Raw genomic sequence first — 24,989 nt, 5'->3', positions numbered from 1 at the left:
TGTGTTTCAGTTTCTGGCCCAGTGAGCGTCGCGCTTACGGTTCCCCCTCTCTCCGTGAGCACTCCGGCCACAGCAGAACAAAAGAACCACCCAGTTGCCCAGCAGCGCTGGGCACCACCTGGAACAGCCACCTCCACCACAGGTGTGTTCCTGGGCCTCCGGGCTCTCGCAAACCCTCAAGTCAGAAATTCAGAGTTCTAATGTAAAGCCCAGCCAGATATTTCTTCCTCCAGGAATTACTCCTCTCCACCCTACCCTACAACCTGGCTGTGAGGCAATTTCCTAATTCTCTTTGACAGGACAGTGGACTTGCCACTCGGCTTAGAGGTTATTTTTAACCTGAACCACACACAAGGAAATGATGCAATAATTTCTCTGAGGCGACTGAATGGTTCCTCTCTTTTCGTCTTTAAATATAATTTGTCTCTGGACTCCAAGCTGTTTCTGGCCTTTGGGAGTGATTTCATAATCACAGAACAAAGTTCACCTCTTCCAATCTGAAGGGCTGACTGGTGGTGGTTAACTCCTAAGCATGGGTGGAGTTTTCTTCTTGTCGATGTTCCGCTTTTTACGGGGTGTAGATCCTAATATAAAAATCATAATCATTTTATGCATTTCTGTGTGTGTGTGCATACACGCATGTGTGTGTGTGTGTGAGTGCGAGTGCATACATGCATGTGTGCGTGCGTGCTTGTGTGTGTGTGTTTGTGTGTGTGTGTGTGTGTGTGTGGTGGGTGGTCACACAGGTCAGGGAAGGACATCAGGTGTCCTATTCTAGCACTCTCTGCCTTAGGACCTTGGAACAGGGTGTCTCTGAACCTGCAGCTAGGCTGGTAATCAGCCAGCCCCAGAGATCCCCTGTCTCCGCCACACACACCCCAGACAGTGGCTACAGGTTCTCACACTTACACAGTAAGCGCTCTTACCTGCTGAGCCGTCTCTCTAGCCTAAAATCAGAAGGATTTAAATTCATCCTCTGTAAGACCTCAGGGGCCTTTCTGCCTCTCTCAAAGCATGCTCTGATACCTGGTAGAAATGTAATAACCTACACTTGGGGCCACCAAAAATTTATTCCGTTCCTCTAATCTCTTATCTAGACCACATACTCATTTCTTAAATACACATTTTAAAAATCTATTTGTGTGTTTACTCTGTATGTCTACTATCAGGGTTTGCAACCTCAAGACTTACTAACATTTAGAGACAGATATTGATTTCCTGGGGTACCTGGTGGGGTGCATAGTGGGGTATTGAAGAGCATCCCTGGCCTCTACCCACCGGCTGCAGGTATCACTACTGCTTCTTTGTTTGTGTTTAGCACTGAGGAGCAACCCAAGGCCTCACCGGGGAGCTACACCCCCAGCCCAATGTCCCGGGGTTGACAACAACTCTACTTCCAGGAACCAGCAGATGTCCTCCAGGGACACGAAGCCCTGCCCTGATGACAACTACTGGCTTCCCTGGCTTTTTTGTTTTTAAAATGGTATGTCCCTTTTAGATGGGGACTAATCTGATTTGTACAAACTTCAACACAACTTGAAGACGCCTCAAGGCTGCTGGGTGATGATCACACTCACTAAAAATGCAACAGGCATTTTTGGCTCACATTTGAAAAAAGTGAAAAATTCAAATGCCAGTTTGCCTCACCCAGCCTGCTTTCCTGTCAATGGAATTGAAGCAGAAACAAGAATATGCAGTCCCTTTATTGACCTCCCAGGGCACTGGAGATTATTAGATGGAATTGTAATTAAACTCTTCCCACATAATACAGCAAGAGGCAGGCAAATGGCCACCACCCCCACACAGGTGACTGAAGTCCCCACAGTGGCATGCCTGCTTAGGAGAAGCTCCCTCTGCAAGTGCGGCTGTGGGAGGCCCGGAATGTGGGCTGGCCCCCACCTCTCCCTGGACCTGCCCCTGCTGAAGTATTTCAAGCATCTTTCATAAGTGAAAGCCAGCAAAAGATGCATATGAAGTTTCAGACTGAGCTGTTATCCATCCACGCAAAGGTGCTAACCCGCTGGATGTGGAAAAGGATTAGCCACTTACACATGACCTGTTGTCACCCTCTCTCGAGGGGAAACAAGAGACTGATCAGATAATCTGATGAATTACACAGACTATTTTTATTCTATTCATAAGAGACAAAGCATGTAGGTCCAGCTTGTTCCTACATGCATTGGCTAACAATTCAATTAAATAAATGTTTATTTAAACCATGAGTAAGGCATTCTGATAGTTCCCAGCCACCAAAGTAGAAATATCCAGATGAGTAAAAACTAAGGCTCCATCCCTGGACCCAGACAGCTTGCAGTTCTGATTCTTTCCTTTCTTTCTCTCTTTCTCTCTTTCTTTCTTTCTTTCTTTCTTTCTTTCTTTCTTTCTTTCTTTCTCTCTCTCTCCCCCTCCCTCCCTCCCTCCCTCCCTCCCTCCCTCCCTCCCTCCCCCCCTCTCTCTTTCTTTCTTTCTTTCTTTCTTTCTTTCTTTCTTTCTTTCTTTCTCCTTTTCTTTCCTTTTCTTGGTTTTCAAGACAAGGTTTCTCTGTGTAGCCCTGGCTGTCCTGGAACTTGCTCTGTAGACCAGGCTGGCCTTAAACTCACAGAGATCCACCTGCCTCTGCCTCCCGAGTGCTGGAATTAAAGATGTGCGCCACAATGGCCCAGCTCAGTTCTGATTTCTCTAACAATTGGCTATATGCTTGTATCTCCTCTCCACATATATGTGCATACATGTACATAGATACATACTTGTCTTTGATTTCTCAAAGCCAAGGGCCACAAGCTATAGGACAGTGGTTCTCAACCTATGGGTCTCAACCCCTTTGGGGGTTGAATGACCCTTTCAGGTCCCCCCAAGACCATCAGAAAACACAGATATTTACAATATGAGTCATAACAGTAGTAAAACTAAAGTTACAATGTAGCAACAAAAATAATTTTACAGTTGGGGGTCACCACAGCATGAGGAACTGTGTTAAGGGGTCCCAGTGTTAGGAAGGCTGAGAACCACCACCCTCACCCAGTGATACTTCAAAGATCTGAGTAACCGTGTCTGAGGGAGGACCAACCGAGTTCATACAGACACACTTCTTGAAGGGAAGAAACATATAAAACATTATTTCCTAATTTTAAGATCAGTGCATCCTTCTCATGGTTTACAGAAAAATTAGAAAATAGTGACTAGATTGCCCAAACATTGTGGAACACTTGGATTAAAGTGTCAGATTCAGCCTGCAAGGGACAATAGAACCTGTTAGAGACCCTTGAGAGCGGTGGAGAAATATGAGATGTAGCTTGAATGCTGGTCCCAAAGAGGAAGCAGTGGGGGGCCATCTGTGGTTGAATGCTCCATGGCTGACTGAAGCTTACAACAACTCACTCTTCAGACACAGAGCTGGAGACTTAAGGTCTCTGGTGGTTTGCCAAGGTCAGCTTGAGAGGTAGGTACTGTGTAACCCAGGTCACAGTGAGAATGGAACAGGGCAAGCCAAGAACAGCGATGGGCTGGCTACAGAAAGTCTGCCTTTGACATGATGGAATGGTAAGATTGTGAATTAAGAAATTCCATAAGCTCAGGAAAGGGATCTGATGCTGTAGATAAAAGATGCTTGAGCTGGAGAGATGGCTGAGCAGGTGAGGACGCCACTATGCCTGATGACCTGACTTCAGCCCTTGAGACTCTATTGTGGAAGGCAAGAACTCTCTCAGGTGTTTTGACTTCTATATAATGGCATGTGTGTGCCCAAACACACACACACACACACACACACACACACACACACACACACACACACACTCACTCCTAATAGGTAAGAGTCTTTTAATAATCTGTTGGATTCATTAAACACAGCCTGTGGTCTAAATGTTGGTCCTTCCCCACCCTGGCTCACATTAGTCATGTGACAGTGTCATGAGGTAGACAACCGGAGAGGTGAATGGATGAAGAGCTAGCTTCCTTCCCACTGGCAGTAATACCTTTATATGAGGCTTGGGAGCCCTTTCTCCCATTTTTCACCAAGGAAGGGCATGAAGAAGGCACCAGCCATGCCATAGAGGGCACAGAATCCTTACCAAACATAGAAGCTGCTGGTTCACATACTCTCTTAATAAAAAATAAAAATCTTTTTTAAAAGAAGGTATTGGGAGGACTGGAGAGATGGCTCAGTGGTTATGAGCAAATAACTGCTCTTCCTGAGGACCTGAGTGTGACTCCCAACACCCACATCAGGCAGCTTACAACTGCCTGTAACTCCAGCTCCCGGGGAACCTGACACCTCTGACCTCTGTGGGCACTTGGACTCATGTGCACATACCCCTCCCCCAATGCACATAATTAAAATAATAAAAATAAATCTTTTTTTAAAGGAATTGAGAATAGGTAGGATGACCAATGAAGAAAGAAGTGGAAAAAGATACTGGATTGGCCCTCTGAGTTCTAGGAATCTAAGACCAGGGAGAGGTGAGACAGCCAATACAGAGAGCTCAAAGGAACAACCCAAGCTAAGGACAGCAGACCAGGGAAGCTGCTGGTCCAAAGCCAAAGTGAGGAACAGCAGCCCAGGGGCCTGATGTGACATCATGCCCTTGTAGTCCCAGAACTTAAGGGCAGAGGCAAGAGACTCCCGTGAGTGAATTCCAGGCCAGCCAGAGCTCCACAGAAAGAGTCCCTATCTCAAAAGAGGGAAGACAGCAGCTCAGCCATCCCTGTCACAGAGTAGACATCTGTACGCCAAATACACATCACCAGACTCCGTGAGGCAGGACCAGAAACCCCTTGCACTCTGAACAGAGTTCTCATTTCCCCACCATCTGGCCAGCACGGGGTATTGTCGAAGCTTTGGCCAAGCTCAGAGGTGAGAAATGGAGCTACACAGTTCTTGCCATTCCTTCCTTCTCGGAGACAGAGGTTAGGCAGCGTCAGCGTTTAAAAGCCGTTTCTCTGTCTTCACTTGTGAGCTCTCTGTTCATGGTTTTTGCTCATTTTCTGTTGAGCTGTTAGTGTTTTTACTCTTGGTTTCTGGGAACTGGAACATTCTAATTATCAGGATATGGATCTTGTGTGACATGTATCTGTGGTTTGAATATAAAATGTTCCCAAAGGGCCAGTGAGATGGCTTAGCAAGTAAAGGCACTTGTGATCAAGCCTGATGACCTGAGTTCAATCCTGGGAACCTGTTGGCAGAAGTTTCTGTCCCTCCAGCAGCTCCAAAATAAACACATATGTAATATTAATTACAAATGCTTGGCTAATAGCTCAGGCTTGCTACTAGCCAGCTCTTACATTTAAATTAACCCATATTTGTTATCTATGCTTTACTATGTGGCTTGGTACCTTTTCTCAGCATGGCATGCCCATCTTGCTCTCTCTGTGTCTGCTCCCAGCTCCAGACTCTGCCCATCTGTCTCTCCTGCCCAATCTCTTTCCTGCCCAGCTATAGGCCAGTCAGTTCCTTATTAACCAATGAGAGTAATACAAATTCACAGTGTACAGAAGAATTATTCCACAGCAGGAACCCACCAGGAGAATGAAAGAACCAACTTCTGCAAGTTGTCCTCTAGCCTCCACACCCATGCGGTGGCAGGTTCGGCCTCCACATACACACATTAATAAATAAATGTAAACAAAAATAAAACAAAGGAAATGAAATATCCCATAATATGTTTTCTGTATTGCTATTGCAATAATAAGTTTCTCCCCCAAAGCAGTAAGTCGGATCAAGCCGAACTGAAAAAGTAAAAACAGGTTTATTTGAATAAAGCAACTCCCAGGTGAGCTCTCCAGCCCCAGAGATGGAGGTGGGAGAAGTCACACGCCAGAACTAAAGCAGGGAGCTTATATAGCCTGTAGGTGAGGGGCAATGATGTGTCCGCCACAAGCTGGGTTTGTGCCCAAATATGGTCAAAAGCTGAGTGCTTTAGGTGGGAACTCGGGCTACTGGCAACTTCAGGGATGGAGCTGCCACAGCCACCAAGAATACAGAACTGGGCTTTTTGGTGCCTTTTCTTTGTTGAAGATTCTCTGAGAGGGTGGGGTTTGGAGAGAGAGGGATGGGGCTTTCCAGATCAAGCAGGAGTGAGCTGGAGGTTACAGCTGAATATCTCAAAAGACTCATACATTTGCCCAGTGGTGTTTGGCAATGACAAGACAGGAAGCCACAACCTTATCCCTCGATTAACCTGTCTATGGATTCATAGCTGAATTGTTACAAGGTGGAGCTTATGTGGATGAGGTGGAGCTTATATGGATGAGGTAGAGCTTAGGTGGAGGAGGTGGAGCTTATGTGGAGGAGGTGGAGCTTATATGGATGAGGTAGAGCTTAGGTGGAGGAGGCGGAGCTTAGGTGGAGGAGGTGGACCTTATGTGGATGAGGTGAAGCTTATGTGGAGGAGGCGGAGCTTTGGTGGAGGAGGTGGACCTTATGTGGATGAGGTGAAGCTTATGTGGAGGAGGCGGAGCTTTGGTGGAGGAGGTGGACCTTAGGTGAAGGAGGTGGGGCTTAGGCGGAGGAAGTGGAGCTAAGGTAGAGGAGCTGAGTCATAGGGCTATGGATCTGAAGGATTTATCTTGTCCTCACCCTTCCCTACCTCTCCTCCTTCAAACCTCATGAAGAGAGCAGCCTCTCCACAGTGTCACCTTCCTGAACACCGTGGATCAAATGAGCCATGCACTGAAGCCATGAGCCCAAACAAATCTTTAACTTATTTAAGTTGATTTCTTCAGGTCTTTTGTCTCAGCTGTGGATAGCTGGTTTCCACACACATCATCCCTTCTTTTTAATTAAATCAGTCTGTCTTTTGTCAGCTCCATGCACGTGCACATCTCATCCTTACTACTTCCACCCTTCCAGAGAACCTCTCTCCTGCTTCTTTCCATCCTCACCTCCTAGGGGCCTGGCTCTGTGCTTTGGGATGTTGAGTGTGGGCTCCTCTTTCCTTTGCTTCTTATGGACATCCTGCTGCCTGTCTCTGGCTGCCTCCCTCTCTGCACACTCCCGTAAGCAGGCAGGCCTCTCCTCTGCTTCTCCTCCCCAGCAATTCTAATTACGACTCTGCTCAGCTACCAAATCTGTGCGTAGCTGGGAGTTAAATTAGGATGTTCTGATGTCTTTGTCCAAACCAAGACCCCAAAGCTGAGAACAAGGAGCATTAGGTGGTGCCCACACATCCTTCAGAGCATGCCAGGCCATCTGTATAAACTCTCAAGAGGTGACCCAAAAAGAGCTTTCCGGGGTCTCCAGGGCCTCATCTGTAGGATCTTTAAACAGGCTTGATAATGGGTTCCTTATCCTTGCAGAGTTGTGGGAACACTGTGGCACTCTTCTTCACATTCAAACAAAGCAGCAGGCCTTAGGAGTGATCTGAGGCCCTGCCCTGGGGACACAGAAACTGGTACCTGATTCATGCATGAAAAAGTCTGCCAGCTGCCTTACATCCTGCTCAGCAGAGAGAGTGTGGGGGTCCAGGAGAGGGAGCATGTCTCCCATCAAGGGTGTTCCTGTCAGCATGGCCTCCAGGAAAGGATCATTTTCTTACCCACTGTCACAGAGTTGAGACAGAAACCCTGCAGGCATTAAGTGGGCACAACTGTGGATTCTGAAGGAATTTGAGGGGAAGACTTGACATGGTTACAGTTAAAGAGAGAAGATGCTTAACAGAGAACCTGGTAACTTCTGTGGAACCAGTCTCAAACGTTCGTAGAAAACATCCTTACAAATGAGGTTCTTACAGAAGAGGAGCAGCAAGAAAAGTTCGTATTGCAGGATTGCACAGTATTCACTTAATGGTGTGTGTGTGTGTGTGTGTGTGTGTGTGTGTGTGTGTGTGTTCAAGTGCACACATGTGCACGTGTGCTCACACATGTGTAAGTGCATAGTACTAGAGATCAAACCCTGGGCCTCACACACACTAGGCACGTGCTCTACCACTGATTTACACCCCTAGCCTCACACGTAAGCTTTGTAGTATCAGCTGAACTTCTATCTCAATTTCAAATAAATAAACTATTTCAAAAGAATGAGAAAGGGAGGGTTCCCTTTTGTTGGAGAGCTTCAGCTCTGGAGTCTCACAGACCTGGTGTGATAATGTGTGTTAACTATCAGCTTGACAACATCGAGAATTACCTGGGGAACAGGCCTACCTGTGAGGGGTTTTCTTCATAAGTTAATGGAGGTAGGAAGACCCATCCCGAACACCGGCAGCAGGGCCTGGGCCCTGGACTGAACGTGAGGAGAGCAGAGCCTGGCAACAAGGTGCATTCATCCGTTGCTGCCGGCTTCTTTACTGTGGATGCAGTGTGGCCAGCAGCCCCGAGCTCCGGGGACATCTCCTGCCCTGGTGGACCGTGCCTCGAATCGTGTGCTAAAACGAACCTTCCTGCTTTGAGTGGCTTTTGTCGAAATGTTTAGTCACAGCAACAGGAAAGGGGACGAAAGCACTGGGTTGCAAGTCACACCTTAGTGTTGTGAGGTGTCGGGCGAATCAGCCCCTCTAGTCTTTCATTTCTTTGCTCCTAAAGTGAAAACAATTATCTGATAGGACTGTTATAATAACTAAACGAGACGTTACAAATGGTGCTCGTGGCACAGTCTCAGTTCAGTCAGACGCCGGTTTTGAAAGAGTCTGTAACGTAGATGGGCATCTGCACTGCATGGCGTTGGAAGGAACGCGGCTCGCACGGGGTTTCCATTCCAAGCCTCGCTTTGCTCACTTGGCTGGGCTCTTTTCTGAGGGATGCTCTTCACCTCCACGGAAGCATCACAGCAAGTTCCCAGAGAAAGTTCCTTGTAAGGTGTTGTGAAGGAAACCGAGAGGAAAATAAACGGAACTGAAGTAGGGAAACACAGCTTGAGAGTTCAGAGGAGCTGTTTGCTCACCATAAATTAAGTTAAAAATACAGTTGCATAAACAGATGACTAAATAATACACAGACCCACAGAACCGAGCTTTTAAGTGCTATCTTACATAAGATTGTTCAGCTAAACTAGCCCAGCCATTAAAAAAAAAACCCTCACATATGACATTTTTAAAAATAGAGAATCAAATACGTCTAAATCCGTGCTGTTTATGTAACACAGATATAGCAGATCTATCCAGGGAGGAGTTGGCATTGGTACTTATAGAATGGCATACTATGTTAGCGTGATCCCTGGATTTTTCCTACTTGGAAATCATGGGCATCTGCTTGCGCTCCTGACGTGGAGGGATCCAGGACAGGCTGAGCCAGACTTAGTATCAGATGGGAAGACAAGTCATTGGTGACAGCACTTGGACCTCAGTTAGGTGACGATTCAGAGGTAGGGTTGTTCTGCATAAATCTGAGGTTTGTTTGGTTCATGGCCAGGCACAGATTAAGATGATGTTGGTTTGGAGGACAGGGAGATGTCTCAGTGGGTAGAGCGCTGTCTGTTCGAGCATAAGGCTGTCTCAGTGGGCAGAGAGCTGTCTGTGTGAGCACAAGGGTGTCTGTGTGAGCACAAGGCTGTCTCAGTGGGTAGAGGGCTGTCTGTGTGAGCACAAGGCTGTCTGAGTGGGCGGAGCACTGTCTGTGTGAGCACAAGGATGTCTCAGTGGTAGAGGGCTGTCTGTGTGAGCACAAGGCTGTCTCAGTGGGTAGAGCACTGTCTGTGTGAGCACAAGGCTGTCTCAGTGGGTAGAACACTGTGTGAGCACAAGGCTGTCTCAGTGGGTAGAGCACTGTCTGTGTGAGCACAAGTCTGTCTCAGTAGGCGGAGCACTGTCTGTGTGAGCACAAGGCTGTCTCAGTGGTAGAGGGCTGTCTGTGTGAGCACAAGGCTGTCTCAGTGATAGAGGGCTGTCTGTGTGAGCACAAGGCTGTCTGTGTGAGCACAAGGCTGTCTGAGTGGGCGGAGCACTGTCTGTGTGAGCACAAGGCTGTCTCAGTGGTAGAGGGCTGTCTGTGTGATCACAAAGCTGTCTCAGTGGGCAGAGAGCTCTCTGTGTGATCACAAGGCTGTCTCAGTGGCAGAGCACTGTCTGTGTGAGCACAAGGCTGTCTCAGTGGGCAGAGAGCTCTCTGTGTGATCACAAGGCTGTCTCAGTGGCAGAGCACTGTCTGTGTGAGCACAAGGACCTGAGTTTGAATTCCAAGCACCCACACAAAGTTGGAGGAGATAGCTCTCCTGTGTGTAACCCTAATGTTTCTATGGTGAGATGAGAGGTGGTGACCCTGAAACCTGGTGGATTAGTGGCAAACAGGAGCGAGCCTGTCTTAAGCAGATAGAGCTAGAGGACTGACTGCCACGCAAGGTTGTCCTCTGACCCCCTTACATGCATGCTTGCATTCACACACACAAACACCCATGTACTCAGTACACCACACACATATCCCATGTACACACCAATATTTTACAATATTGTTTGTTTTAGTTATCAGTATACAGTGGAGAGTTGGTACACAGTTTAAGAACACATAAGATATCCATGGAACTTCAGATTCCCTATAATTGTGTGTGTGTGTGTGTGTGTGTGTGTGTGTGTGTGTGTGTGTGACTGAGATTAAATCCTTTGTACATGCTAGACAAATACTATGGAACTGCTCCTATAATAAATCTAAAGCTAATTCAAGATGCTGAAAGGAGCTATTTCCTCACTGATATTTTAGGATCTGAAACACTTTGTGGATCAAAATCTTAACTTCAAGGTCATAAAACCCTGGTTTCACTAGGTTCTGTGTGAGTACCTGGCCTCACCTGGCCTCAAAGGCCGGCTTTGTTCTTTGGTTATAAAGGTTTGTTGTATTTTTTCCCTACATGGTTATTTGCTGTCTGTTACACTAATTCTTTCTTGGAAAAAATAACAGCCATGTTGCATCCATGGGAAAAGATTCTGAGTTTGTGTCCACAAGATCAAAGCAGTTTATAAAACGAACCCACTGACACAGCAAATGGATTACTTGACTTTTCTTCTTGAATCCAAATCACTAGCAGGAAGCTGAGCTGTTTGATCCTGTGTACAAGAAAGTTGTTGAGGTTCATGTCTTCCAATAAAAGCTATGAAACAATAGTTATTCATCCTCATCTTAAGCACACACATGAGGGAGATACACCTTACACTCCCCCACTTCTGAGACCCAGGCTGATTCCCCAGCTTATGTGGGCACTTCACCTGAAATAATCTCCATGTTGTATTCATGCAACATTATATCACCATGGTCTGGATTCCACATTTGGGGGTGCTGTCTCAAAATGAAATAGCAATCCTCCTTAGGCCAGCCATTTGTCCCAGAGGTCAATAAATGTGGCATGCACTTTATACAGGTGACTAAGGCTGTGCATAAAGTTTCTTATGCTATAGCTTGAAATATGCACCCAAGAGGTATATTGGACTCAAAATCCTTGGTGCTTTACAACGTGATCTTATTTGGAATTAGTCTTTACAGAGACTGGTGAATAACCATGAGATCATTAGAGTTGACCCTGATCTGATATGACAAGTGAGAAAGAAATGTTGGGGCACAGAGACAGAAACAGAAGAAGGTGGCCTTCCACAAGCCAAGAAAAGGGGTCTCAGATAGCTCTTTCCCTCACAGCCCTCAGGAGGAGCCAGCTGCCCACACCTCCAGTATGAGCTTCCAGCAAACTGAGTCATCCTCCATTAGCCCAGGACACTGGGGAATGACAGGCTATTTAAATTCACTTTTTGCATAATTGAAGCAGTATGGAAAATAACTCTCAAATTCTCATCCTCCTGTTTTCTAGGGAAAAAATGTTTCCAAAATATCCTGTCCGAATTCTCAATGATGGACGTCATAGGAAACATCACGTGACAGCTCTGATAACAGGGATTTATCAGCGACACTGGATGCACAAGAGTCTTGTTTTCAGTAAGTGGCAACAGTGACTTCCTGGTGCTCTCTTCTGATAGGAAATTCCGGGATGGTTTCTCCACTCCTTGCATCATCCACACCCCTTCATTCCAATTTTCTTTTAATCTATTGTGAAAGAACAAAATCTAAACTAAGAAGACATTAAAACTCTAAAGTTAAATTCGTAGTACTAAGTTAGTCTGTAAGATTCTCCCGGAGGCTAACCACATGGACTTGGAAAATCTCCCCTTCTGGTTGGAAAGTCACTCCTTGCCTCCCATCTTCATGGATGAAGGTGTCACAGCCTCAGCTCCACAAATGTACTGTTGCCTTGACATAAGCTGGTCACACGGGAACCTTCCAGCCCCACTGAGAGCTTGTAAATTTGTACCTTCAAGAGAGCAGTTTGACTAAGTATGGCTGGGAAAATAAATTTCCCTAATAAGAGTTGAGTGGGCTGAGCTTTGCCATTATTGTTTTCTATTTATTTGGAATGGTTGTACCACAGGGGGACCTCTCTGGAATGACCTTTACATGATGCAAAATTAGTTTGGGAAATTCAAATTCCCCAAACGGAACAATAATCAGATGAAATGGCCACAAAGGAATAAATTTGCCTCTGAAATAAAAAAGTGCTTACCAAATAAGATTCATTAGTGCATGCTCCCACTTTAGAACAAACCTCTCTTCAGCTTCACTGATTAGAAGTCATCTCTTTGGCCACCTCTGTTTTCTTGTATATAACGAGCTTTTTGTATTTTATGACACAATCCTTCTGCTGTCCTCTTGTGGTTTGGTTACTGAAAACAATCCATGGAAGAGCTGATGTTTCTGAAGTGCTTGTGATGAGCTGAGAACGATGCCACATGTCTCCTGTGCTCTATCATGGCAAACATCTTAGAGGTGGGCATTCTTGTTCCCATTCAACAGATGTCAAAGCTAAGGACTAAAGTATTCACATCACTTATCCCGAGTCATCTAACTGACCTGGCAGAACACGGATTTTAACTCACACAGTCTGACTCCGTAGCGTTCTTACTCATCAAGGTATACACACACACACACACACACACACACACACACACACACACACACCTCTCACACAGACACACATATATATGAGGTAAATGTCAAAACTAATTACTAAAATTAGTGTAATCTTGCTAAAATGCCATCATTTTAAATTGTGCGATAAAAACCATCTAAGACACAAATGCGTAGGTTCCAGATGTTTTCAAAATGTATCTGTTCTAAAATACTGATTTTCCTCTTTTGGCGTAATTAATTGTGAGTTTTTAAGTTGCCTAATACATAAATTGTGTTCTCAGTTGTCTCCTGGAAGAGCCCGCTGCAAACAGCGCACAGGAGTGAAGATGTGGACCTGTTTCGATCCACCGAGTGAAGACGTGGACCTGTTTCGATCCACCGAGTGAAGACATGGACCTGTTTCGATCCACTGAGTGAAGACGTGGACCAAACCTTGCTGCAAGCCAGACATGGAGGTGCACATCTGTAATCCCGCGAAAGGGGCTCAGGCAGGAAGATGGTGAGTCCCAGGCCAGCACAGGTTTAAGAACTGACAGCCAAGAACAAAAAATATTTTTTTAAATCTTGCTGCAAAGGAGTCAATGGGCCTCAGTTAAGAGGGAAGGCAGGCGATGGGTCACAAGTCAGAGGACAGCCATCCCTTTACAGATTTCAGAATTTTTTTTTTAAAAAAAGACTATGGCAGTACCATCGATGTAAGCACCTGGGACAGCAGGATCAATGCCACTGTGAGCACTCTCAGGTCTTGGCAGGGATTTGGTTAGAGGTCAAGGCACATGTCACCTGACTCCCTAGTCTGGAATGACACTACTCAGGGTACACAAATAATAAAACATGTAGGGCTTGCTTCCAAACGTCCCCAAGGGCTCCAGTGGAGCACTTGACTGACACTCACCAGGGGCACCATAACTCTGGAGCCTCATGTTCTCAGGAGGAATTTCTCTTTTTCCAGTTACATATTAAAGCTCCAAAGGGCTTAATTGCTTAGCTTTTCTCTGGTGTCTTCTGTCTTCAGAGTTAATATTCATGTGGAACTTCTAGAAACCCACACTAACGTGTGTCAACGATGAGATTTTTCATTTGTGTGGATGAATGCTATGGCTATCCTAGACCTATTTTACTTAAACCAATAGAAAACTCAAACAAATGTTACATGACAGAGCTATTTCATCTGTTCACAGCTGGCCACTTAAAAGCTGACTTCAAGACTTTTCCTAAGTCTCCAAACATATCTCGCAATTAAAGTCTGCTCACAAGTAGCAATGGGTGAACAGTGTCTACCAAGGATGGGAGATTGGACAGTTAAAGGTCAACTCATGGAATTAGGAAGTCAAAAGAGCTTCTCTCACTCCTTGAAAGTGTACGGATCTTTCTTCTCTTGCTTCAGTTTTCTATGTTCAAGGAGGTAGAGAGAGCAGGGTGGGGGTTAGAGGGAAGGCATTTCTCTACTGGTATGAAAGATAATTTAAATTTAGCAGGAGTCTGAAAAGAAGGTCATTGCCCCCTTAACATTTAATTACAGGATAATCTCTGGTGGGGAAACAAATCTCTTCATCAGATAAAGGTCTCCAGTAGGTTTTATTCAAGGAGAGTCAAAGCTGAGACATTATGGAAAATAAATGTCATGTCAAAGGTTTGATATTTATTTTCAAAGCAAGAAGCCTGACCACAGTGGTTATCAAAAACAAAGTAGTCTTCAGGCTGACTCTGTCCTGCTGGGACAAAGGCCATGGCATGCCTCTACTTACTAAGGTCTGCACAGACATTTTTACAGTCTGTAGATAAGGAGAATGTTAGGCATAAAAATATCTATACAATACAAAGATGAAAGAAGATGTCTGTTTGGCATTCTCAAAGTAGTAAGTAGAAAGAAAGAAACACAAACAGTTGGCTTTGCCATGCAGCGAAGAAGCAGAAAAACAGCCTTTTCCGCCTGTTCCTCTTGGCAAGTTCATTCATTTGGGTGGCCCTGATGACTCCCTTCCATGGCTGAAGGGAAAACACAATGTCCTCTTTTATTATAGAAAATCTGCTAGACATAACCTTTTAAGTGGTTCCCATTAGTCCACAGAACTTTAGTAAGCACTTTCTACATGGCCAGGACAAATGGGAGGTCAAATGTTTAGAAGACAACATTCCTCTCCTTTGGACACTTACAACCAAGGGCTTTGGAATTCTTGTTGCTATGAACTTGTCAGCGCCTACAACATAATTGTTTTTCTGGAACACATTAAGACTGCTAAAAAGAAAACCCAGATTTTTGGTAATTCGCACAGCTTGCTGTCACAAATCTGGACTTGGGCAAATGGAAGGAAAGCGGTCAGCTAAGGCTTCTCACCTGTGGTGGCGATATGCACATGAAGGTGGGATTTCAACTGACCAGCCAATCTTCACTCCTTCCACAACTGAGTAACAGCAGAAACCTCGAGGGCTGCTTTCCGGTTTGTGCCTAGCTGCCTTGCATCAGCCCCCTTCCTTTCAGGTTGCTAGTCAGGGCATTCAACAGAGAACGGCTCCTCTCTCTGTTGCTCATAGTTCGCTACTGAAATACACTAAGAGAAATTTGGATGGGAGAAGCACACAAGCAAATCTTTTTTTTAAAAAGGTGGAGTGATTTGCCAGTGAAACAGCCTAGGCAGAAGAGCTTGCCTGGAAGCCTGGAAACCCGAGTTCCATCTTCAAAAACTACGTAAAAGGTGGATGTAGAGAAGCCACACCACAGCCTGCCCTCTGACCCCACTACCCCACGGTTCCTCACTGTGTGCACTCAAACCTACACATAGCAATTTAAAACATATTTTAAATAAGGGCTGGGGAGATGACTTAGCAGGGAAGAATACTTCCAGAGGACCCAGGTTCAATTCCAGCACCATATGAAATCTCATCTTCATCTGTGACTTCAGTTCCAGAGGATCTGATGTCTTCTTCTGGTCTGCTTGGGCATCAGGCACACACACATGATGCACAGACATACATGCAGGTAAAACACTCATACACATAATTAAATTTTTCAAAAATAAAAAGTGGGGTATGGGCTGGCTTTTGTTTACCAGGTATAAGGACCCAAGTTTGATACTAGACATGCAGAAAAAAGGAAAAGAACAAAAGATAAGGTACATATACCAAGTAAGGATATGAAAAAGAAAAATACATGCGTATTTATTTTTTAGGAAAAATAATCTTTTAAGTGATCTGTTCGTGATAGGAGAATTAAAAATAGTTCCCTGTTACCGAGCTTCTGAGTCATATGAATATTGAATGTGACAACGAAGGGGGTCACAGTGACTAAGAGAAGCTTATCTAGGGGCATGGACTCTTCTGCACGTCTTGGCGCCCTCTGTGATCTGAAAGGTCACAACGATAAGACAGCCTTCGATGTGTTACGAATACGTGGTGCTTAGATTTTTAAAAAATGTCTCTGTACAGTACGTCATTTATTTCACACGTAGTGGGGGGGAGCGAACAGTGAGTCCTTTTGAAAGGTGAAGTCACTAGGGAAGGTCAAATGACGAAGCCAAGCAGGAGCCTGTGTCTTCTGCCTCCCCGTCCAAACACTTCAATGCATCCAATTTTCAAAAAATATTATTATTGGCTCCAGCATTGTTCAATGTACTTGTCAGACACACCAGGAAGAGGAGGAGGCAGAGAAGGAGGAAGGGGGTGGGGAGAAGAGAAGCTTTTGAATTTTCCAAGTAGCCCCAGCCTTGGCCATGCTTACTGTACACGATCCTCTGTGCTTGTTGTGACCATAGTGGCTACAAACCCAGCATGTGACCTCAAGTGCCAGCCTGAGCCAGGCTGTCCTTCAGTTAGTGAAAACTGACTGATCCCTGGAGCAGCCATATGGCTTCAGGTGAAACACTGTGTCTCTATCCTTAGGAAGAGCCACTTAGACTCTGATTAGGAGATCTTTTGATTAGTGATAGCTTGATTACAAGTAGCTTGGGGTTATTATCAGCCTCCAGGCAAATTTTGCTAACAGATTTTGATACATTTCCTAGGTTTTCACCTGCCTGTCTCCCAGCAGCTGTCTGAATTCTCACCTTTCATTTTCAAGAGTGAAAATAGCCTTGTCAGGTTCATGGTTATAACCACGAGTGGGGTGGAGTGACTATTAATCATTGTTCTATAGTTATTTGACTTGATCTAGAACTTGGAATGAGATTCAAGGCATCAGCAATCTTCCCAGGGTGGACATGTTGGGGGGGCAGGCGGGACAGGTAGCGTCATGACATTTCCAGTGTTTCAAAATGCTTAGCTGAGTGTGGCAGTTCAGCACACGTCACCTCAGTGTCTAGGAGCCTAAGACAGGGCTTAAAGCTAGCCTGGACCACAGGATAGAATGGGCTACACAATGAGACTCTGTTTATAAAAGCAGTATTTTGAGGTGCTTATATGGAAATATGGGAATAATAATTATTATGTGAGTTATAAGTATGAGTGAAGATTCCAAGTTCTGAAATATTCAACCACTTCTCATTCATGCAAAACAATATTTTAATTAAATATGACATTTATGAATCCACATTAACTATTAATTAATGTCAAGTAATTATTAATGAACATGGAATCTGTAAAAATGGTAAGATAGTGCCAACTCTTCATAAGCATATGACCTAGAAAAGGGGAAAAAATCACATAGAGATGAAAATGATTTAAGAGACGTCAAAAGGCAATCTAGCACAGCCACCGGAAACAGCTACTGTAGGTCAGTCAGAGATCATTTCCAGAAGCAACAGGCAGAGAAGGCAGCAGGAAGAGAGAAAAGCAAGATGAGACTATACCCCAGTTACAGAAAGAGACTGGATCCAAAACCAGGGAAACAATGAAGAACTTCATGTGATGGGAGCAAGCGTAGAGAGTTCTACACTGTGGAACATCCATGGTGAAAAGCCCATCGCTAGGTGGAGCTGGGCTGAGGGGCCTTGAGGTTCTGATCTAAAAAGCCTCTTGGTGACGTCAGCCCTTTGGAAATACTGACTTGGCGCTGATACATTAAACTAGGCAGTACATACGTCGCTTTCTGTCAAAAACCAGGGCCTTTGCCTGCTAGGCAAATGCTATACAGCTGAGCTACATGCTCAGCCCTGCAGTGTGAGATTAAATGGAATGAGGAGAATTAGTGACTGAGAGCACACACTCCTGTGGGGTGTAGGGAGCGAACCCAGAAAGGCGGCCGTGGGGTGGGGACTCTGAGGAAGGGGCTCATGATCTCTCGAGTGCCCTGATTAGCACTAGAACTTTCTACTATTTTCTGAAGTACTGCTAAACCTGTGGGTTCCTACGCACTGATCCACCTTGAGTGGCAAGTAGAAAAGATTTTGACTTGAAACCTCTGACATGGGTGCAAGCTGATGTTGTTTGAACAGGGTTGGCTTGAGGGGTGGAAGCATTAAGCGGTGGTCGGGTGCAACAGGATGAGCACAGTTGCCTTGACAGTGGGCTGCTGTCTGGAGAGCAGGGTGTTACAAATGAAGGTTAACCCCTGGGGGCTTTCCACTCTGCACAGGAGTCCTTCATCAGATACAGCTGCCTGGACTTGAACCTCCCAACCTTGGGAATTCTGAGCCAAATAAACCCCTTCACACATTACCCACTTTCAGGTGTGCTGCCATAGCAACAGAAAACAAACTAAATCAGTTGCTACATTGATCTTCTTCTTAATCTTCTATCCTTATCTAAGGATAAAAGTGCTGGCAAAAAAAAAGAAAAAAGAAAGAAAGAAAGAAAGAAAGAAAGAAAGAAAGAAAGAAGAAGAAGAAGAAGAAGAAGAAAGTAAAAACTTTGCCTTCATGCTAGCTGAAGCCACACTATTCCAAATTCACCTGCCAGGACAGCTGAGGAAAGTCCCCGAGAATATTTGGGATTCCTCTCTGCTTGCAGTCCTCTATTGAAGGCCCTGCTAGAAAAGCCTCCTGGTTTGGAACGTTTACACTTGAGTGTATTTCTTGCACAGAAATGCAGAGAAACTCGATGTAACACCAAATGATCGGGGGAAAGTGCCAGAACCGTGGTCCTGCTGCATGATGTGTTTGTACATATAAATAACACAAGGTTGCTGGCCCCAGCTCCTGACTCAAACCTCTACAACTCAGTCCTCATCTTATCACTCCCAGAAATACCATGCCCTGGGGTCATGAGGTTGACACACTGCACCCCAATAACAGGACTTAGCACATTGTCTCTTTCCACATTCCCTATACCCCAGCCCTCAGAGGCCCTTTCCTGGTCAGCCTCCATGTCAACTCATTTCAAAACACTGTGTGCTTTCAGATTGCCCCCGACACACCCTTCCCCCAAAAGCCTGCGGAAGGGGAGACCCTGGCTTGAAAAGGCTGGGGTGACTATGGGTGCCAGCTCCTTCCACCCCTGTGTAGCTCCTACTCCCAGATTCTCAAAACTCCCCAAGTTGGCAGAACTGACGCTCGATAAGTCCAGGGCAGGGGTGAATAAACAAAACTCCCCAGTTGTAACACTCTCAATGGCCAAGCTTGAGTAGAAAGCACACCCATGTGTTTGCCTTTATAAAGGGTGTAAGCTCACTCTTTGCTCTAGACAGTTGTGGCTGCATCTTTCCGCCCGGTGAGAACCCCAGCCTGGCCACAGGTTGATGCTCCCTCCAGGTGCTATGCTTTTTATTCCAATGCACGAAAGACTCGTGAGCATTACATAACATTATATAACATACCGTGCACCCTTCTGAGACGATTGGAAACTGTTTGCTTCTCAAGAACTCAATCACAGATCCCCCTTTTAAGGCCTGAGGTGGGGGTATTCCCAGGGACAAATCAGAGAGGCCCACCCCAGCCCTGAGGTCCATCCTCACCATCCATCATCCAGTCCACCTGAAAAAAAGCTAACCACTCTAGTTTCAGATTCACTTGTCAATGTGAAGGGGAAAATGTAATATAACTTGAAATACTTTCAGATTTAATCGCCTTGGGTGTTTATATATTTTCTTCCCTCGTCTTTCCAAAGCTAATCCCACAGTTTTGAGAATCGGGGAAGTTGGGCAAAGGAGAAAACGGCTATTCTACCAAGAAATCTGAATTCCAGTTCATGACATCAACCAAAAGGTTCCTTGTGTTGGCTCAGCTCGGATTATAAAACCCTATGGGCGATAGAGCACAAACACAGGTGTTAAGGTGTTAATACCAGAGCCAAAAAGTCTGAAGCGTCATTCAGTGTGCTCTTTCTATGCGGGGTGGTGGTGGTGTCATCTACTCGACTTAATGTTGCCCTAAACTTCTCCTTTATACTGGGAACACGCCTGGGCGTCATTTTCCTTAGCTGGGGTTGGGGGGAGGGAGGGAGAGAAAGAGAAAGAGAGAGAGAGAGAGAGAGAGAGAGAGAGAGAGAGAGAGAGGGAGGGAGGGAGGGAGGGAGGGAGGGAGGGAGGGAGGGAGGGAGGGAGGGAGGGAGGGAGAGAGAGAGAGAGAGAGAGAGAGGAGAAACACCAACTGGTCCTTAGCGTTGGCTGTCACATCCACAAACCCTCACTTCCTTTCTCCATCGACTGCACTTGAGTGACATACAGCGCAGCTCTGCGCGAGAAGAGCGCCCAGAGAGCCTTTCTGACAGATGCGACCCGCCTGGCTGGAAAGTTTCCTCTAACCACTAACACCCACTTCCCATTCCCCCAAGCTGTCGGGCTGGCCGGGTCCCCTCTCCCTCAGGGAAGGGCCAGGCTGCCTGATGGCAGAACCAGTCTCACGGCTAAACTCCTCCAACCCCAGCGGATAGGCTGTCCAAGGAAGGTACTCCGGCGTCTCCAGAAAGCCAGCAAGATTCCCTTCTCGCTGCAGGGAACTCGGCACCGGAGGTAGAGAGACTCGGGAGCTGCGGGGCGCCGAAGGGAAGGAGGGGAGCTAGGACGGGAGCAGTGCGCCGGAGGCAGAAGGAAAGCTGGGTGCTGGAGCGAGCGGGGACCCCTGGAGGGGGCGGGGACGCAGGAGGCGGCGGACGCCGCAGGGGGCGCAGCGGACGCGACTCTGGTAGAAGCCGGAGCAGGAAAGGGCGCGCTCGCTGCAGCCGGTGGGTGCCGGGGAGGTGCTGGCTCCGCAGAACGCCCGGAATCTTTGGAGCCGCTCAATCGCGGGTAGGAGGGGGTGCCGGGTGTTGGGGGGGTGGGGGCACCATGGTCGGGGGCGTGCCTTGGCGGCGATTGGCTGCGGGAGCTTGACGCGCGGCCCCGGGGGCTGGCTGGGGGGGGGAGGTGGCAGCGGGGTGGGGTGGGTGTTGGGTGCCGGAGCTGTCGGCCCCGCGCGCTCAGAAACATGCTGAGGTCCCGGCGGCTCTTCCAGCAGCGGCAGCGGCTCCAGCAGCAGCGGCGGCGGCGGCGGCGGCGACAGCGCTCGGCTCCGGCGGAGAAGGCGCCCGGCGTCCATGCCTCCGGCCCCGAGCCGCGGCTGCCCTGACCTGGCCGCGACCTCCCCGCGCGGGCCCCGCAGCCCCGGCTCCCGGGGTGTTCCCCAGCCGCGGCCCAGTCCCGCCACACCCCCCGCCCCCGGCCTCCGCAGCTCGGCATGGGCGCGGGGGCGCTCGCCCTGGGCGCCTCCGAACCCTGCAACCTGTCGTCGGCCGCGCCGCTGCCCGACGGCGCGGCCACCGCGGCGCGGCTGCTGGTGCTCGCGTCGCCGCCCGCCTCGCTGCTGCCTCCCGCCAGCGAGGGCTCGGCGCCGCTGTCGCAGCAGTGGACTGCGGGCATGGGCCTATTGCTGGCGCTCATCGTGTTGCTCATCGTGGTAGGCAACGTGCTGGTGATCGTGGCCATCGCCAAGACCCCGCGGCTGCAGACGCTCACCAACCTCTTCATCATGTCCCTGGCCAGCGCCGACCTGGTCATGGGACTGCTGGTGGTGCCTTTCGGGGCCACCATAGTGGTGTGGGGCCGCTGGGAGTACGGCTCCTTTTTCTGCGAGCTCTGGACTTCGGTGGACGTGCTGTGTGTGACGGCCAGCATCGAGACCCTGTGTGTCATCGCCCTGGACCGCTACCTCGCCATCACGTCGCCCTTTCGCTACCAGAGCCTGCTGACGCGCGCGCGAGCGCGGGCCCTCGTGTGCACGGTGTGGGCCATCTCGGCTCTGGTGTCCTTTCTGCCCATCCTCATGCACTGGTGGCGGGCCGAGAGCGACGAGGCGCGCCGCTGCTACAACGACCCCAAGTGCTGCGATTTCGTCACCAACCGGGCCTACGCCATCGCCTCGTCCGTCGTCTCCTTCTACGTGCCCCTGTGCATCATGGCCTTCGTGTACCTGAGGGTCTTCCGCGAGGCCCAGAAGCAGGTGAAGAAGATCGACAGTTGCGAGCGCCGCTTCCTCAGCGGTCCGGCCCGGCCGCCCTCACCCGCGCCCTCGCCGTCGCCAGGGCCACCGCGCCCCGCAGACTCGCTGGCCAACGGGCGCTCCAGCAAGCGGCGGCCGTCGCGCCTCGTGGCCCTACGCGAGCAGAAGGCGCTCAAGACGCTGGGCATCATCATGGGTGTGTTCACGCTCTGCTGGCTGCCCTTCTTCCTGGCCAACGTGGTGAAGGCCTTCCACCGCGACCTGGTGCCCGATCGCCTCTTCGTCTTCTTTAACTGGCTGGGCTATGCCAACTCGGCCTTCAACCCCATCATCTACTGCCGCAGCCCCGACTTCCGCAAGGCCTTCCAGCGCCTGCTCTGCTGCGCGCGCCGGGCCGCCCGCAGACGCCGCGCATCCCGCGGGGACCGGCCGCGCGCCTCGGGCTGCCTGGCGGGAGCTGGGCCGCCGCCGTCCCCCGGAGCTCCCTCGGACGACGACGACGACGATGCCGGGGTCACACCACCCGCGCGCCTGCTGGAGCCCTGGGCAGGCTGCAACGGCGGAGCGACGACTGTGGACAGCGATTCGAGCCTGGACGAGCCGGTGCGCCAGGGCTTCTCCTCGGAATCCAAGGTGTAGAGGGCCAGGCTCTCCCGGGCGCACGGACGCCGGTCCCCATAGTCCCGGCCTGGACACAGGCTCTGCGTCCCTAGAGGAAGAGAGCTCGCCGGGCCGCCCCTGAGCCGCTCCCCAGGGGAGAGAGGAGACCTCTGTTTACTCAAGACCGAAAGCAGGTGAACTCGAAGCCCACAGATCTATCCGAATCATCCAAAACGTACAGAAAAGCTCCGGACCGACCGTTGCGCAAAAAGGAAAGTTTGGGAGGAGTTGGGAGAGTGTGGCTTTCTGATAGTCTTGGGTTCCTTTCTCTCTGTGGTTCGGCCTTTTGTGTGTACTCGTGATGCACCTTTAGGCTTTGTTTTTGTTTTTGTTTTGTTTTGCTTTGTTTCGTTTTTCCAGATGGGTTTTGACATTTTCTGCAAGGGCCCAAGTGGAAACTAGGTGGGGAGGGTAAGGGGGAGGATTGAAGTCTGTCACCTGGCCTTCCGGTCCCACACTTAGGAACCTAGGCAGCCAGCTCAGGTTGGGGTGGGGGTGGGAGCGGTGATAATTAGCCAGAAAGTGTTTCCTTTTGCTTTCTAAAGAAATTGCATATTAATTCCGGAGTCCTAGTGTCTCCTATTCTTAAAGCAAAGGGAAAAGATGGACGCGAAGCAGATAAATCTGGTTTGGAGAAACGTTAAGCTATTCGTGGAACACGATTCACCTTGCTTTCTTCTGGAGGGCAAACCCTGTCCCCTGCGCGCCTCGGTGGTCCTGCTGAGGGTTTTCTACCTCACTCTGTGCATATTGCACAGCAAGACAGAAAGACTTGTTTATATTAAACAGCTTATTTATGTATCAATATTAGTTGGAAGGACCAGGCGCTGAGTCTCTCTTTGTGACATGTGACTCTGTCAACTGAAGATAGGACAGAAAAAAAAAGGAAACAGTTGAGATTACTGCACATGTGGCTAAAAACAAAGACGACAAAAAACGTGGTTGAAAATGCCATTTTGCACAGTGTTAGGCATTGTGAAGTCCATAAAAGATGTTAACTTGCACAAAAATTAAATATTTTTAATGGGATGGGGAGGTGGGCAGACCTTAAAAAGTTAAATAAAATTCAAACTCAATTTCTCTTGTCTATTATATTATTGAGTTGATGCTTTATTGGGAAATTACTTTTTATACTCTTATCATGGTACTGTAACTGTATCCATATTATAAATATTATTATCTTACATATTTTTATTATTATTTTTTAATGTCCAAATGCCCACGTGAATCTGCTGGTAAAATTTAGCACTCGTGTGTATATTCTATTTCCTCTTGTGTGTGTGACCAAGTATTCATACTCTGGTACAACTAGCTACTGTATGAGGAATTGGTCCATGTGCAATAAAACACCAGTGCAGCACAATCAAGGTTATGTACCGTGTGTCTATCAGGGGTCAGTGATGACAAGGAAGACAGTGTCTGGTTCAAAATACAGACTGGCAGCCCCTTTAGTATCTCTTCATGACTCAACCACATAGCAAAATGCCTCTAGACCAAATAAGGCGTCCACCTACTGAGAACTGCAGATTTGCCCTGAATGTTCACAGTCGGAGTCAAGGTATTCCAGACAACTTAGGTGCCTTCAAGGTCCCGTCTGCACTTGACTGAAGAAGGGGTTGTGCATCTTCTGCAAAGGAGAGAGGGTGTGTGTTGGAGGCAGGTAACTCAGTGGCGCCTGCTCACAGAGATAGAGGCAGGAGGGAGGGACCCACAGGATAATAATGCTGCCCACTTGGAATTGGGTGAGTAGCTTCCACAGCTTATTTTTGGCTCCCCATTGCGAATCACGGTGGGTTCGGATTTCTCCAGTGGCTGCTTAGGATGAAAAACATGTTCTTCATGGTTAAGCAAAGATGTGTGAAAGGGCTTCTGAAGTAAATATTATCTCTCTCCTGTAAGTACCTAGATCCTCTTCAACAGAGGTTCTGGGTGGGCAGGAAAAGCAGACTTAACTTCCCAACTTTCCCTTAACTTTCAACAGCGTTATAACACCCAATGAATAGAGTATTTTTCATTAAAATTAGTTCCCAAGGAGCGTATAGTAAAATCCCACCCTGAGATTAATTGTACATCCCAAATCTGTTTATTTAATATGTTTAAACAATCTTCTCATTTCATGGCTGGATCGTAATGTAACCAAAATGAAAAGTATAAGGTTTTGGCTCAGGCTCC

The 24,989-nt window shown here is 47.8% G+C and overlaps 1 protein-coding gene across 1 annotated transcript; it reads left to right on the top strand.

Annotated features, from left to right (window-relative positions):
* The first annotated feature begins 21,395 nt into the window (after positions 1–21,395).
* Adrb1 (adrenoceptor beta 1) lies at positions 21,396–23,931 on the top strand. Its single transcript, XM_059256262.1, has one exon. It carries the CDS (start codon positions 21,396–21,398, stop codon positions 22,794–22,796), a length of 1,401 nt encoding a protein of 466 aa, XP_059112245.1. The 3' UTR covers positions 22,797–23,931.
* The last annotated feature ends 1,058 nt before the right edge of the window (positions 23,932–24,989 follow it).

The sequence above is a fragment of the Peromyscus eremicus genome, chromosome 1 (assembly GCF_949786415.1).
Source record: "Peromyscus eremicus chromosome 1, PerEre_H2_v1, whole genome shotgun sequence".
In the NCBI taxonomy this organism is placed as follows: domain Eukaryota; kingdom Metazoa; phylum Chordata; class Mammalia; order Rodentia; family Cricetidae; genus Peromyscus; species Peromyscus eremicus.
This window is presented reverse-complemented; position numbering and strand designations above follow the sequence as displayed.

Excerpts from the sequence above, each read along its gene's own strand:
- Adrb1 (XM_059256262.1), top strand. The coding sequence starts at position 21,396 with ATGGGCGCGGGGGCGCTCGCCCTGGGCGCCTCCGAACCCTGCAACCTG.